The following is a 17,278-nucleotide window of genomic DNA, read 5'->3' as shown; positions in this document are numbered from 1 at the left end:
GTACTGGACCAAACACTGTAGGTCGTCAGAAGTTCACCATTTGCACTACATTTGGGAGACAGGCAATGTTAAAAAAAACAGGCATAATGCTTCACAACGACCTCTTCCGATCATGAAACTGGATGGGTTCTACTGGGAGAGGTGACTGGACTCTGCAGAAGTTGAGGAAAGCCCATGTAATTAACATGTGTGATTCCTACTAGGATTACCTTGCAAGTTTCAGTGGACACAAAATTATCTTTACATGGCTCAAGACAGTTGGCCATAATGCCTAAGAATCTGGTAAATTTTAAAACTTCATCCTTTGTACCTAAAATTTAAATCAAAAAAAGAACACAAGCCAACCAGATTTTTGTCTCTAGCCTGGTATGAAATAAGCGCTCAATAGATATTTTGTGGAAAGAATGAAGGATGAATGCTTTCACTATCTCGTCTTGACATAACTTAAAGAATAAGTATAAACAATCAAAGATAAGGAGGGAAGATTGGATGAAGCTACCAACTTCCAGTTATAAGATATATAAGTACTAGAGATGCCACGTACGACATGATGGCTGTAGTTAGCCTTTCTGTATGGTGTACAGGAAAGTTGTTAAGAGAGTAGATCCTGAGAGCTATCACCTGAAGGAAACAATATTTTTTCTTTGTATCTATGAGCTGATGGATGTTAATGAAACTTACTGTGGTGATAATTTCACGATATATGTACATCAAATCATTATGCTGTGCACCTTAAACGTATGCACTCCTGTAAGACAGCTATGTCTCAATAGGTGGAAATTTTAATTTAATAAAAAAGATAATAAGGGAATGCGGCACACAACTTTACTCCATATATTTTATACATAAATGTGGCCAGTTCCTTGAAAGACACAACTATTAAAGTTCACCCTACGAAAAACAGATAAGCTGACCATCCCTGTATCTATTAAATACATGGAATTTGTAGTTTTTAAAAAAGAATCAAAGGTATATGATGCTAAAACTAGCTGTTATATGTTTGTAAAGCATTCTTGTCCATAATGTATCTTATATATCAATACTTTGTTTCTCTTGCTGGCGGTGCTTCACTATTCGATTCTCACATGTTTGTTTAACTGTTGCAGATCCCCCTGACATTAAGCCCTCAGGTACTTATTCAACTAGAAAAACCCATTGTTCTAATGGTTGAGCCCAGAGACGGGACCTTAACTGGAGCCTGACTTTCCCTAAGGACTTGTGCTTTGTTCTTCAAGGAAGCTGCGTCCCAGGACAACAGAGACCTTGATTTACTTTGTGATAAAACACAGAAATGAAGATGGGATTCACTTACTGCACTTGATGGATGACTAGAGATTCTGCACATTCATTTAGCTTTCTCACTGTCTACATAGAGTGTTATATATTGCGTCATATAAAAGAGGTGATTAATAAGTGCCAGATATGCAAACTCAGCTTATCTGGTTCTCACAGAACTATCTCCACCCCACCACACCCCACTTAGTACCATCTACTCCTCCTGAGCACTGATCAGAATGAAAATTTCTCACAAACTCTAATGAAAATAAGAATGATTGTGATGACTAAAGTAGTGACATTTATATCACAGATTTTTTTTTGAATATTCTAAATTAAATATTGTATTGAGCAAGTCAATAAACATCTCTTTACAAAAGTATAATCTGATGCCTTTGTGCACATTAGGGGGGAATGTACACAACTGAATCAGGGAGATTCAGTGACTACTTGCTTTTGACCATCAAAATCACTGCTTGGTTGGGGCCTTTATCAAAACTCCAATTTGACTCCTATTAAATAGGTAAGAGCCAATCCACTGCGACTTTGCCTATTGTTTAGAAAGTATATTCGTAGTTTATACCTGCCTTTTTTGGAGCACATATTGTTTGTAACACTCAACTGAGAAACTTATTTGTTTTGATTTAATGTTTTCATCTCATCTCCCGTGATGTTTCTGGAAGGCAGGAAAGATGTTTTTCACACCTCTTTGCATTCCATCCTCAACTCCCAACTGTCTTAACACAATGAATGTGGAATAACAGATGGTTAATTGGTCAGTTGTTCAGGCAGAAAGGCTACAAGCACTGATCAGTTTCAGTTGGTATCAGAAGCTGCCCAGGGCTCTTCCTTTCCCTTTTCTGCCCCCTCCCTCCATTTTTCCTCTCCCGCCTTGCCTTCCCTTCCTGGATAATCCAGTCCTAAAGCCATTGGGGGGTGGGGTGACAGAAGGTGGGCAGGCACACAGTGAAGGGTGGGGGCAGAGAAGGGAGGCACAGTGGCTCCAAGTCAGAGACTGAGTAGGGAGGGGAAAATGTCCACAGGAACAGCAGCCTGGCATGAGTGTGGGAACCCAAGCAAGGTGAGAATGTTGCCCACTCAGATGCGTGGCCTGGCAAGGGCAGCCAGAGGCTAAATAGGGTGTGGAGAATGCAAGTAGGTTGAGGAGGTCATCCATGAGTGGAAAGGAATGAAGTGAGGACTGGCTGCATAAAGGGGGAGTGATGAAGTAAGTGAGTACATAAAGGATGACGGAAGCCAGAGTTCTCACTGTTGGAGAAGAGAGTCACTGATTCAGAGAGGGAGAAACCAGAATAAATCCCGTGGAGTCAGCAATTGAAACTGAACGTGTAGTGTAAATCCATGCTTTTCTACATATATAGAAGAGAGCTAGCTAGATGATATAGACAGATTATAGAAAGATAGATAGAGAGATGATAGATAGAAATGTGTGTATGTGTGTGTGTACAAAAATGCATATTCCCTACTTTTCTCTACTGATATGGTTTAGAAACAGAATACCAAAAGAGCAATAAGCACACCTTGTGCTCAGATCTTGGCTTATAAATATCATTTCCCACTGAAAGGAGCCAGGCCTTCTTAGAGAAATGGCTGATTCCAGGGCTGGGAAAGTACATGGTGCCCATGGAACATCTTGGGCTAGAAGGCAAGGAAATGTTAAACACTGACATGACAAAAGGACACAGAAGCCAGCCTGAGGGGCTTCCACTGCCCAAATCAGGGACCATTTGAGCATCATAATAAATAAGGATAGTAAGAGCTGTTAAGCCATTCAAGAAAATAGGAAAACATGAGTATATACAGATATATGTAAATAAGTTAATGGATGAATTGCAATTTGACGAGGAAACTTACATAGCTTCAAAGTAGTGCTGCTCAAAATACACATTAATTATAGAGCAGAAGGGGTAACTTCAGAGTGGAGGAACCTGGCAGACAGCCCTTTCCTCATCAGAGAGCAGCGTCAGGGATGCGGTGACTTGATCGTGCGTCACCTGATGGGACGCAGTGAGAAGAACTCACCTCACCTGTGTGATATTCCTGCCAAGGAGGCAAACCTGAAAGAAATCCTGAAAAGAGTCAGACAAACCCAAACGGAGGAAGATTCTCCTCCTTGTCTGTAACTGGTTTGGAATCTTCGAAAGAGTCAACGTCATGAAAACCAAAGATAGACTGAAAATGTTCCAGATGAAGGAGACTACAGAGAGGTAACGTCTAAACACAACTCGAGGGCCGGGTCCTTCTGCTACAAGGACCTTGTTGGGACAGGTGGAGAACTGGGGGCTCTGAGATTAGACGGCAGTGATGTGTCAGCGTTAACTTCCTGACTTGGAGGTCATATTGTGGTCATGTAGAGATGTCGTCATCTGTGGGTCATTCAGAGGGTGTGAAATATCAGGTTGGCGACTTACTCTGAGATGGGTCAGGAAAATGGTTCTTTCAACAGCTTCTTCAGTAAGTTTGTGATTGTGGGGGAGGGTCACAAAGGCAGCTTTCTTTGGGCTTATACAGCTCTCCCCACTCTCTCACCTTAGTTTTCTTTGTCTTATTCTATTCTAAGGAGGCAGCACCACACTGTGACTGAGAGATGGGGGGATCTGAAGCTGGAGCTCCTGGGTTTCAAATCCTAGCACCTTCCATAGCTGAGTCTAGACTAATCAGTGGCTTTGGGCAAATGAGACAAGCCCCCCATCCCTTGCATAGCTTGGACCACAGAATTTGGCTGTATTTCAGTGCTTCTGTGCCCCTCAGCTGAATGCCACTGTGCACATATTAGCTCGGGCTCAGCCACTGTCTTAGGTCGGGTTCCCCAAAAGCAGAGCCTGAGGCGGGGGTTCTAGCACAAATACTTTACTGAGAAAGTGCTCTCAGGATAATTGGATGAAGGGAGCTGGGTGCAGGAAGAGGAAAAGCTGAGTGAAGATGTGGACTCTGGAGCCCAATCCCACAGAGAGCTCGGAGACAGTTTTGTAATCCAGAGTGGGTCCAAACTGGAGGCAGGGGCCAGCCTTCTGCACCCCATAAGTGAGTCATTGATTGGTCCTCCCATCCCCCAGGATGAACAAACTCCCAGGTGAAGTGGCTTCAATTTGGCCCCGGGAGATTCTCTAGAGAGCAGGTCAGCCTTTAATCAGTAGCAGCCAATACTCCCAGTAACTGGGGGAGGAACGTGCAGCTCGGGGTAAGGGATCTGGTAATTGCCTGGAAGTCCTGGCTGAATTTCATGAACACACCTTGTCTGTATGGAGGGAATGAGCTCTTTGCTGTTCCTTTGGGATTTATCTTTTCTCTGCCAACAATGGACTCAACTTTGGGAACTTTTTAGAAACAATTTCTGCCCCGGGGTAGGAGGAGGAGAGTGGGAGGGACATCACCCCAGGGGGCTTTGAGGTCCTACAGAGGTGGGGCGAGGGGGGGCTGGAGGTCCTGCTTAGGGCCCTGAGCTCGCACAGCTGGACAGACACCCCCAACCCTAATTAGAATCCAGGAAATAATGTCCTGAACATTTATGACTCAGTGGCTCCACACACAGCAGGTGGCAAAAGAGTCATTTAAACACAATCAATAAGAAGGAAAAAAATAAGGAGTTTAGAGTCAGCAAACTCCCAACCTTTTAATTATTTTTCAACTCCGATTTGAACTCATGTCTCCTCCTCTTGCTAACAAAAGACGCATTTCATAACTTGGACTACACTATAACGCTTGTGTATTAGCCACTAGTTGAACTTTTCGACCTCATATTGAGTGAACATTTCTAGAGGGTCCGGTAAAGTTCAGGTATCTGATGGGCAAGGTCACATGTTCTCTTCACTCAAAGCCACTAGGAGGCCGACTTGCAGATCCAGGCCCCAAGCCCCTCGGGTCACGGAACCGGGGGCTGGTGTGGTCTGGGCTCTTTTAGGAGGGAAAGACATAACTTTTTTTTTCTTTTTTGGCCATGCCCCGCAGCATGTGGGATCTTAGTTCCCCAACCAGGGATAGAACTCCTGCTCCCTGCATTGGAAGCGCGGAGTCTTAACCACTGGACTGCCAGGGAAGTCCCGGGAAAGACATAATTATTAACACTCATTCTATAGATTAGGCAACTGAGGCTGAGACAGTTTAAATAACTCACCCAGGGCCTGCATATCAGTCACATTCAGTGGATCCCTACTAGCCAGCTGTCTACACAATAGGAGCATAGATATCCCTGGAGTCCATAGAAAACTCAAGAGCCACCGTGGGGCACGTTTGCAACCACGACGTTTGCTTGTCTTCCTCTATCTCTGGCAAATTCTCACAGATTCTTAACCATTTTGACTCTGCAGTTGCAAATGTCAGAATTCCAGAAATTTTACTACTTCACAACCACTAGGTGGCTATCAAAAAAGAAAAGATAAAAAGCAAATGTTGGTGAGAATGGGTAGAAATTGAAACACTGATTCTTTGCTGGCAGGGATGTAATGGTGCAGCCAGTGTGGAGAACAGTTTAGCAACTCCTCAGAAAGGTAAACATAGAATATGACCCAGCAATTGCACTCCTGGGTAGATACCTAAGAGAATTGCCACAGTTTCTCAAACAAATACCTATACCTGCATGTTCGTAGCAGCACTATTCACAAAGGCAGAAGGGTGGAAACAAGAAAAATCCATGGATGAATGGATAAAAATTTTGGCCTTCTCCATTAAGCTAAATGTACCCAGAGGGAAAGAAAACATTCAAACATAGGTGGATGGGTATATCAGACCTTTGATATCATTAGGGGGGCAACCCAATTCTCGGAGGAATTAAAAACAGCTGACCAACATTGTTTTATAAATCTTAACAAGACCAGAGAGGTGGCTCCAGAAACAAGTCAAAGCCCACCAATCTTTATTTACCACTCCGAAACCTCCCCTATTTATCTTAAGAGGCTTATAAGTTAAAAAAAAAAAAAAAAAAATCAGGACTTAGGGGAACAAAACTCCTCCTAGGAGGAATTTGCATTTCTCTTCCTATGCCTTTGAGGTATAAATGTTCTACCTGGTCTTCTCCAGGCCATGGTTTCAAAAAACAAATTTCAAGAAGGTAATATTTTTTATTTTTTCAGTCTCTTAGCAGATTTTTTTTTTTAGTTGTTACACGGTTATTATTACATAGTAATAACAACTCATTACCTACACAGAATTAGGCCTTTATTACAGATTTGGCTGTTTCTAGTCTTGGTTCCACCATTTTTTTTCTTAGTTAATTCTCATCTTATTTTTTTAAATTTATTTTTATTTTTATACAATTTTTAAAGGTTACTTTCCATTTACAGTTATTACAAAATATTGGCTATATTCTCCACGTTGTCTCCTTGAGACTTTTTGATACCCAGTAGTTTGTGCCTTCCAATCCCCTACGCCTATTTTGCCCCCATACCCCTCCTCACTGGTAACCTCTATTTCTTTTTTTTCTTTTTTTTAGGCTTTTTTAAAAAAAGTATTTAATTTATTTTTTATTTTTGGCTGTGTTGGGTCTTCGTCTCTGTACTAGGTCTTTCTCTAGTTGCGGCAAGCGGGAGCCACTCTTCATCGCGGTGCACGGGCCTCTCACTGTCGCGGCCTCTCTTGTTGCGGAGCACAGGCTCCAGACGCGCAGGCTCAGTAGTTGTGGCTCACGGGCCTAGTTGCTCCACGGCATGTGGGATCTTCCCAGACCAGGGCTCGAACCCGTGTCCCCTGCATTGGCAGGCAGATTCTCAACCACTGCGCCACCAGGGAAGCCCTAGTTTGTTCTTTATATCTGTGAGTCTGCTTCTTTTTTGTTATATCACTGGTATGTTTTTTTTTTTGATTCCACATATAAGTGGTATCATACAGCATTTGTCTTTCTCTGTCTTACTTATTTCACTTAGAATAATGCCCTCCAAGTCCGTCCAAGTTGCTGCAGATGGCAAATTTTTGTTCTTTTTTATGGCTGAGTAATATTCTGTTGTCTATATATACCGCATCTTCTTTATCCATTCATCTATTGATGGACACTTAGGTTGCTTACATATCTTGGCAATTGTAAATAGTGCTGCTAGTAATATTAGGCCAGGGCTTCCCTGGTGGTGCAGTGGTTGAGAATCCACCTGCCAATGCAGGGGACATGGGTTTGAGCCCTGGTCTGGGAAGATCCCACATGCCGTGGAGCAACTAAACCCATGTGCCACAACTACTGAGCCTGCACTCTAGAGCCCACGAGCCACAACTGCTGAGCCCATGTGCCACAACTACTGAAGCCCACGCACCTAGAGCCCGTGCTCAATAAGAGAAGCTACTGCAATGAGAAGCCCACACACCAAAATGAAGAGTAACCCCCGCTCGCCGCAACTGGAGAAAGCCCACAAGTAGCAACGAAGACCCAACACAGCCAAAAATAAATAAATAAATAAATTTATTTTTTAAAAAATGTTAGTCTGCATGTATCTTTTTGAATTACTATTTTTGTTTTGCTTTTTTTTGATATATACCCAGGAGTGGAATTTCGTGGTCATATTGGAGTTTTATTTTTAGTTTTTTGAGAAACATCCATATTGTTTTCCACAGTGACTGCACAGCCCACCTCCTCTAAGGCCAAGAGAGAATGTCCTGTCACTCAGCACCACCTGCAAACCAGGAGACCAAGAAAAGTTGGCTATTCCCCTCTCCCAGCTGCCAAAACTTAAATACCACCTGGTTACCCCCAAATGGCAAGATCAAGTTTTTCCCTACTGAGAAGCATGAGGGCTTAGGAGCAGAGTTACAAACACATAGTCTTGCTTTCATTGTTTGCACACTCCAGATTGTGAAATTTGAATGTAATGCACAAATCCTTCCAGAGTAACACTGCCTCTTCATACCGTGAGCAATTCTCTCGGCCGTGAAAGTCTAGATAGGCTTCCCAGAAGAGGAGTTACTTGGGCTAACAATATAAAAGGACAGGAATATAAGACCATGATGCTTCATCTATACTGATATCTGAGCCTAATGCTGCCCAGAATGCTATTTAAGGTTCAACTTTGAGTGCTAAGGACTGAGAAGCCATTTACACCTGATGAGGGAACCGTGTTCTCTTACCTGTATAATTAGTTTACCCTGGCTGTACTATACCTGTTTGTCTCTCTCTTCAACTGAATACTGTCTGGGTCTTAGTCATATCTGCACGCTAAGCATGAGAACAGAGCTTTGAACGTACATGCCGAGCCCATTAGTGCACAGGTGAGTAGATGAGAGACGTGGGGTGTGGGGTGATCTTCAGGCACACGTCTTCCTTCACAATCTTAGTAGGTAAGACTTTTCACGTTAGGTGTTCCCTGCTGTGGAATGAAGGGACACAAAGTTCGTGCCTTCTATTTTTCCCCTTTGCAGAGCAAGGCCATTTGTATTGGTTAGGACGTGGCACTGGTTACATTTTATTCCCAGGAAATGACTAGCTTATCACCACTGGGATAGATTCCAACCAGCTGGACCAGGTCCTGAGGTGAGTAGAGCAGGTGATGGTCATATAAGGCTTAGTGAGAAAATTATCATAGCCGAGTACATATTTTGGAGGAAGATGAAAGCTTGTACTTTCCACAAGGGTTTTGTTTTTAAGACGACTAAGAAAGGCTGTGGGTTTATTTGAGTGAACTAAGTTGTCAGTAGTTATCAGTCGACACCCTAGTCATCCCATGTGGGATGTATTTTGTGTTCCTCTCAGCTGGGAACATACAGAGGTTGATCCTACACACAAGACCCTTAGTGTCCTCATGGCCTGCACCTGTCTTTATTCCTGGTGAGGTGAGATAGAGTCCTTGGTTCTGGAGACCCGTGGGGGAGCTCCTGGGCAGGGGTAGCCATGGAGGTAGGAGCCAGAATTGTAACCAAGTTGCTGCTGCAGCCTCGGGTCTCACTGTTTCCCATAGTGACCCTTATCACAAAACAGCAAACATTGAATACTGACATTTCAGAGCAGCAGACTTGCCAATCTATCTTCATGTTGGCTTACATATGACATGTTGTGATCAATAGTTGTTGGGAAGCCACTTGCAGTCCCTGAGCCTCAGTTTTTACATCTGTAAACTGGGGGTTGTAGCATGACCCCACTTAAAGGTGCCCAGACAAGGCACCATGAGGGGCCAGAAACAAATCAAAATTCCTAGGACATTCCATCCTACTTTTCCTGGGAATCATCTTCCAGCTTCCCAGGTCTGTCCTTTGTTGGTATGGAAGCTTACAGCCACTTCTTTCCTTAATCACCTATCTGTAAGGCTCCATTATCCCAGAGACTCCAGAGGTATGCTCCATACTGAGCTCGGTTGACTATCTCATTCCCTCCACTGGGAGACTGCTTCCAAGAAACGACCTGCATGGATGCCTTCTAGACCAGCAAAATGCCTGTACAAGGCATACGCCCACTTGGACTTGAATCAGTGGAAGGAAGAATAGATATTTTCATGCATGACAATTTCCAGTGGCAGCTATGGATTTTAACAGCTGCCTTCTCAAGAAAGCCTGAACCCAAAGATGACAAATTATAATGGTAGAAATTTCATGCTGCATGACAAGCTCCCAAGGAAATAAACGAGGGCAGGAGAGACGGTTGGGACTTACTGCATTTTACCAGTGAGATCCATCCACTCAGGCCAGTGTTGGGCAGACCTGGGGATTTTCAGAAGAACTGAGGGTGAGAAAGTATAAAGGGAGAAGGAAGTGCACAAACACAGCTGAAATGTCTTCCATTTCTGTTGAGTTTTAAGAACTTTAGAGGTTTTGTTTTTTACATAATCCACAGTTTCTCTGCCAAGCAGACAGAGAACTTGGCTCGGTGTAATCTTCAGCCCCTCAACCCTTGGGTCTCTCCCATCAGGTATGTGGCAGGTGCTCACAGGTGACACTGACTTCTCCTATAGGCCTCCTCCTATCAGCTCCATTTAAAAAATTCCCCACTCATCTAAAAGCAAGAAGCCCCAGAGATAACGTGCCCTCATGTGATCTTTTTGGAGTCCTGTGTACTGTGTGTGCCACATCACTGGCGGATAAGGAGGTTGGGGTCCACTTGGCCATCAGGCTGCTTTCTCCACTTTTCTCCATTCACACCCACTGTTCGCGAACTGGTGGTCTTCCCAGCGAGTGCAGGGAGACATATTTTGGTCTAGAATCTGTCTAACTTACTGTCTATTGCAGGACCCTCTCAGCGGGACGTGAATCAGCCTAAATCTATACTCCTTGGTGTAACCATCACCATCCCATCCACGTCCTGTCTCTTATTCAGGGGCCCTCTTGTAGACAGAACCCTGATGGATCACCCTGAATGTGCAGGGATGGTGGCCGAGGTACAGCCAGGCTCTCTTGTTGTATTAATAGTCCAGGAAGATGTCATGGTCACCAAAGAGTCACAGGGAAAGGACACGCAGGTGTCCAGTGGTCTTACCTCCACCAACTCAATTCCATCAACCTTTCTGGATGCCAGTTCTGCAGAAAGCACTCTGCTAGGTACCAGGAACATGACTGTGGCTAATACCCAGACTGTGGCCAAGCTCTCAATCCGGTGAGGGAACTACGTGCGGAAACCCACAATGGTGCTGGAGATAATAGGATTGTGTGCAGGGGACAGGAGTCCGGAGAGGAGGAAATGGTTATATCTGCTCAAGGAGGTTGGTTAGCAATGACCCTAACACAGAAAGTTCCATCTGAGCTCCATTTTGGAGGATAATTAAGAGCCTACAAGGGACACAGGGGCATTTCTAGGAGGAAAACAGCTGCGTGGGTAACAATCTGTAGACTTCTCTTGTTTGAAGGATTTCAAGTATTCTGTAGTGTGGGCAGCCATGGAGACAAAGGCAGATTAGTAGTGATTCAAGGCCAGTGGGTTTAGCTGACTTTCTGTGACCTTTGGGCTTACTGATGACACTGATTGAGTTGTTTATTGATTTTCCACAGAGTAAGAACTCAAGAGAGGTCAAACTGGAGTGTCCATGATGCTTTGCAAACTATCAAGGCACACAGAGCTCTGCAGATGGAGCACAGGTGGCCCTTCTGTTGGCTGCAGCTCCAGCTCCAGCTCCACTCCCTTCTTAGCACATAAACTTTCCAGCCTCACTGAATCTCCACCTGACATGACCGAAGCTCCACACTCAGAGGCAGGCAAAGAGCAGCACGTGCAGCTGAAGGGAAACTCGGAGGAGGGAAGCACGGAGGAAAGTGGCCATGGACCTGATCCCAAGCTTTTCCATGGAAACCTGGGTTCTCCTGGCAACCAGCCTGATGCTCCTCAATTTGTGGGTAACTGTCCAGGCTCATGTCCTCTGTAACCTTGGACTTGGTGTGCTAATCTTGTCCCCCTTTCCCTTTACTGTTTGAAGATCAAAGTTAATGGAGGGGAAGTTGCTTAATAATTGTGTGCTACAAACCAAAAAGTTACTATTGACCTTACCCAGATCTGTTGAAGGAGTTGACGCCCACCCAGACCCCCAAGTTCCTATTATTGTAGTTAAGAGGGTTTAATGACAATCATTTACTCCTGTGGATGATTTGCTGATTGACTGCCAGTTTGCATAGACCTAGACTAACCAACCAGAATCCAGCAAAGGCAGATTTGAAACAACTGGCCCATGTGCAGTGGCATCCTCACGCCTTCCCAAGCTTCGGGATCCTGGAGGCAGGAAGAAGGAACTTGGGTTTTTGTCTCATTACTTCCACCTTCTGGGTTCTGTGTCTGCTGCAGAAGACCTCTAGAAGGATTGGCCCCTGTGCCACTCGGGGTTCCTGCTTCCTTCCTTCCCATCACAGGTATCATTTACACAAGGCACCTGGTGCACCCTGACTTTGTTGGGGGTGGGGCTGGAGACTTATCACCCTTCTCTTCAGACTCAGCCCTTCCCCTTCTCTGCGCCCACCTGCACTCCCTTCCTAGGATTTAAGTCCCCCACCCTGTACTATGCAGAACTATCTACCCCCAAATGAGAAATCTTTAGATCAGAGGAGTCATGGCAGAAATCTGGAAAGTTTAGTCATTTCCTTCACCTTTTCTTCCAGTCTCTGGGAGGGTTAGCATTAGTATATACATTTATTTGCACCTTGATCTGAAGTCTGCTAACAGCCTGCAAAGGCATGAGACCTAAAAGCCAGTTTGTATTTAAAGTATTTATTTCCCTTTAATACAGTACAGGAGGACGAATCCAAACCATCTAGCAGAGGAATTCCTTTCCTGGCGTCATGGAGCAGGGTAGGAGAGCCGAGTGGGTAGGGAAAGCCTCCTCCATGTCACATTTGACCTCTTTCTCCACTTCAATTTCATTGAGTGTAGGAAATCATGATGACATGAACATAGATAATATATACCTCATTTCGCTTCTTTGAAAGATGGGTTAGAATTCAAGGCATTGTGGTGACAAATTTTCCTTCTGATAACATAAAATTAATTGATATGGTTTAATTTCATTCTATTTAATACCAGTTTTTTTATTGATGTAAAACTATTTCCAGCATATTCTTTCTGGGGGATAAAAGAGGGCTGCTGTTCAGTATTTTTTACCATAAAGGTAGGTATATAAACTCACACTTCTAGAACAAAGTGAGGAAAATGAATCTAGTGTAAAATATATATATAAATCTATGATACAGATTGTTTTAAATATACCTGACAACAGGTTATTTTAATCTCTCAGGGCAGGTGAGTAATTGTGCCTGGGAGCCAGTGATGATGTGAGAGGCATCCAGGTGGGGTCAGGATGAAGAGGGAGAATATTCCTCAGAGCAGACCTCCCTTGGTTCCACAGGAGGTCAGCAAGTTTAGCACTACATCTGCTTGAGGCCTGGGGGAAGGGACACCATCTAAGTCACACTGTGTGTGGTCCATCTGGCAGCGGGTCCAGCACTAGACAGTGTCACCATGAGGCAAACATCCCTGCAGCCTTAGAAGATACTGGTGCAGCCAAGAGTCAGTAGCTGCAGGCAAAGCTCTCCTTAATGCCAACACAATGTAAAGACTATATAAAAATGATTGGCTCTACAGTTAGCCCCTTCCTTTTTACCCAAAGCAGCATTACTCTACCAAAAAGAGGGAAGCTGGAAAGAAAGCAAAGAATTCACCGAGCCCACCCTCTGCCTTGATGTGGAGCCTTGTGAGTTTAGACACTAGACGAGATCTTTCCTTGGGATCAGTGTTCTGACACGGTCGCTCAAATTCTTGGCATCATTTTTTTTTTTTTTTTTAATACTTGGAGACTTTTTTCTCTTTATTTCTTTTATTTCTTTATTTATTTTTGGCTGCACTGGGTCTTCGTTGCTATGCACAGGCTTTCTCTAGTTGTGGCGAGTGGGGGCTACTCTCCGTTGCGGTGTGCGGGCTTCTCATTGCGGTGGCTTCTCTTGTTGCAGAGCATGGGCTCTAGGCACGCAGGCTTCAGTAGTTGTGGCTCACGGGCTTAGTTGCTCCGTGGCATGTGGGATCTTCCCAGACCAGGGCTCGAACCCGTCTCCCCTGCATTGGCAGGCAGATTCTTAACCACTGCGCCACCAGGGAAGTCCTTGGCATCACTTTTGAATTCATGTAACCCATTGAAAGTTCAGAAGCAGAATTTGATCTGCCCTGGTTGTGATGGCAAAGGAAGGACCTGGGCGGAATAGCCCAGGCCACCCCCTTTTTTGGCAGTTGGTGCTCACGCCTCCACCAACTGCTCTGGAGGAAGGATCGAAACACCCAGCGGGGCTTGGCCAAAGTACCTATTGGGCCTGTCCCACAGGCACGTCCTTTCATGCAATTTGGGGGTTTATTTTATCACGTATTATAAGGTTTGCTGGATTTGTAGAGAATATTTGAGTCTTGTACTACCGTAAAGTCTAAACTCCAAAGAGGAAGAGACAAAGTCTTAATCAACCATTCTGGAATATTTTATGCTTATTCATTCTATCTTGCATGATACATCTTTTGCTATCCACAGGAAGGTACCTGAAGTTTGGAAGGACCCCTTATCTTTTAGGGAAAATGGCTTGCAGAGCATGTTGAACCATTTATACATAGCACACCTTCTTAATTTGCCTCTACAGTGTTAGTCTTGGAGGCCTAGCAAGTTCATGTTTAAAACCTTTGCTGGCAATCTCTTTGCTCAGTTTCTCTTCGCCTCCACTCTGTTATCTCTCAGAAACACAGGAATGAGAATGGTTGCAAGATTTCAAAACCCCCAGCTGTGGGATTCCACACAGGAAACATAAAGATGCGTTGCCAGCAGGTCTGTCACAGGGAGTGCCAGAACCTACTGGGTTGTGGAGACAGTTAACACAGAAAGGCAGTAAAGTAACTGCTTTGTTACTGAGTATCTTCCAAAAGATGAGTGTGCCTGGGGCACTTAGCAGGCGAGTGTCACTGGTTGGAAGCCCAGGTACCATGATGGGGGAATGATCTGGAAATGGATCCTTTAGTCATTGATTCCTTTGTACAGTTTCATTCATGGGACATATGGTTAATCACCCTTCTCTGTAGCCCAAGTCGACCACATTGCCTGACAATAAAGACTTGGGTGTAGCTGAAAGGGGCTCATATTTCTACGATGGCAATGGAATCCTTGAACGCAGTTTACATTCTATAGAAATAAAAACACTGGTTGCTCCAAGGCCTATTTCTGTAAATAGATTTCAGAAGAATCAGATCCCAAAATGGGGTCAGGGCATAGAGTTAAGGAAAAGCAAGTCTCCAAGCAATCTGTAAGAACAATGTCACATTAGGCTCTCAGTAACTGTCTGTTATCGAGTGGACAAAGTTAAGCAAGACATCATTATCAGAACTGAAAAAAAAAATTTCCCCTTTCAACCTAGAATGAGAATCTAAATAAGCATGAATGAATTTTTGGAAGAATTCCAGCCTCAGCTTCTCAGGAACACTCAAATTTGGGAACATTTATCAAGTATTCAATCTCAGATTGAGAACATGGAGACTTCAACTGCTTTTAGCTAATCATCATTAGCTAAAATCACCCACAATCATTTTGTGGGTCTCACAGTGGAGGTGGGGAAGGAAATGATGAGTGAAGATAATATGCTTTTGGAGTTGCTGATATTATTTATTGCCCACATGTTACCTCCCAAGGTTGACTGTTCCAGTTCTGAGTCAGTGACTGGCCAGCTCCAGCACTTATTCCACAATTCCTGTGACCTGGTTTTTCTCTTTCTTTATAGATATGGGACTTATTCACATGGACTTTTTAAGAAGCTGGGGATTCCTGGGCCAACACCTCTGCCTTATTTTGGAAATATTCCATCCTACCTTAAGGTATGTGCTGTTTGAACTCCCTCTTTTGATTCTTATGGTTGCAAATCCCAGCTGAGTTCCATCCCCAAAATGTACATTCTCAGGAGAAAGTTCTGAGGTTTCACACTTTTCAGAAATGGCATCATAGGCCCCACCCAGCACATGGCCAGTTTTATCTATTGTCAGCTGTTAGGAGCCTCAGTTTTTCCTCAGTCAGACAGCCCAGCTCTCTAGCTGATTCAGCACGGGATTTGATGTTCCAACTTGTGAGTATTGTGAAGAGGATTTTCTTTCTGCCAGATTCAGATTCCCAGGAAGGATCAGTCCTATTTAGCATTAGGAGAAAAGCATGGAGGGGTTAGCTGTGTAACTATGGCTCATTACCTGTGTAAACGAGAGTCAGACTTTCCTGTTGGTAGGATAAGCTCTGGGTACTCTTTTATTCTTCGTTCTGGATTGATTGGAAACTTCATTGTCTAAGGCAGTCTGAGTATTCATCATCAGGTAGTTTGCACATACTCGAATTCTCTCAAGAACTGCTAAGTCCTGCAGTTGTTTCTGTGACTCTGCTCTATTGCTACTCAGGACATCTTTTGGGATTTGAGAGATGGAACAAGAACTTTCTGCTTTGATTCTCGGCCTTCAAAGGGGCACCTCATGGGTGAGTCAGAGCAGAGAGTGAGTATAACTGAGATAAGATGCTGGTTGTCTATCAACTTCAGATATTTAACCACTAAATGAATTGTGTGGGGTTTTTTAAAACAAAGGCAGAATCACCTATACAAAATCACTAAAAAGGAGGTGATTTGATGATATTATTAGAAATTTAAATCAGGGAACAGAATGTGCTAGGTGAGGCATAGACTGTGAATTTTAGTGGAGCCTCTGTGGTTAATTGAGTTCTAATGCTTTGCCCATGGCCTGACCCCTGGATGGAAGGTTTCAAGTTCACATCCAGACAGAAATCAGGCAGAGACTTCCGTGCCAGAAGCTCTCTGCCTCAAATTTCCTTCCCTGCAGCCCTGGGCTTGTTCCTCAGATTCTAATTCTCCCAACAGAGGCCTAAATTGTCTCATTATTGCCTAAGAACTTCCTGAATTTTATTTCCCTCTGAAAAAGCAAATTTCCTTTCCAGCTTTCTCAGGTCAACCCCTTAGTTGATGGACACCAAGATTCACATTCCTTAGACTTTCTTTTGTGTTAAAATAGCACAACTCCAACCCAACTTTACAACAAGATTTTTTTATTCGCTGAGGTGAAAACTCAAGGCAAGTGTTTTCATTGCACTGTCCTTTGTGTAGTTGTGGCATCTCCCCTTCTTTTCAGTGTTGAGCTGGAAAACAGGAAAGTGAGTCCACTTTGTCATTCATTCATTCACTCACTTTCTCAGTCAACACACATGGCTTAGACTTATTTAAATCTGCTAGACACTAGAGGTCACTGGTGCTTTAACTTCCTGATTCTTAAGAATTCGAGAAAGGGCTCAAGAGATGAATGAAAAGGATGTTTAACTAGGAGATCAAAGTGTGCGTAGGAAACTCTTACTTTTTCTCAGCTTCAGTTTTCTCATGCTTCCCTGGAGGATTATCTCTTATAAGATCTTGGAGACACACATGCACAAGCAAAAACACTTCAGAAAGACAAGGAGTAATTAGTATTTACAGACAAGGGTAAGAGTGACTAAATTCTCCATTTCAAATACGTCCTCCATTTACCCTCCTTTCCCCTAAGACATCTCTGAATGAGAGCTTCCTTACAACTTCCAATGAAAAATAGTAAGACTGATTT

The 17,278-nt window shown here is 43.8% G+C and overlaps 1 protein-coding gene across 1 annotated transcript in view; it reads left to right on the top strand.

Moving 5' to 3' along the window:
• LOC309645762 (cytochrome P450 3A29-like) overlaps positions 1 to 6,307 on the top strand; it is a 45,839-nt gene extending 39,532 nt beyond the window's left edge. The window contains exon 13 of the mRNA XM_082431320.1: positions 1,107 to 6,307. Coding sequence (XP_082287446.1) covers positions 1,107 to 1,202 — 96 coding nt within the window. The 3' untranslated portion in view covers positions 1,203 to 6,307. The remainder of the gene's footprint in view (positions 1 to 1,106) is intronic.
• The last annotated feature ends 10,971 nt before the right edge of the window (positions 6,308 to 17,278 follow it).

This window comes from Balaenoptera physalus, assembly GCF_965194825.1.
Source record: "Balaenoptera physalus genome assembly, chromosome: 16".
NCBI lineage: Eukaryota > Metazoa > Chordata > Mammalia > Artiodactyla > Balaenopteridae > Balaenoptera > Balaenoptera physalus.
The sequence above is the reverse complement of the archived record's forward strand: the minus strand, read 5'-3'. Positions and strand labels throughout refer to the sequence as shown.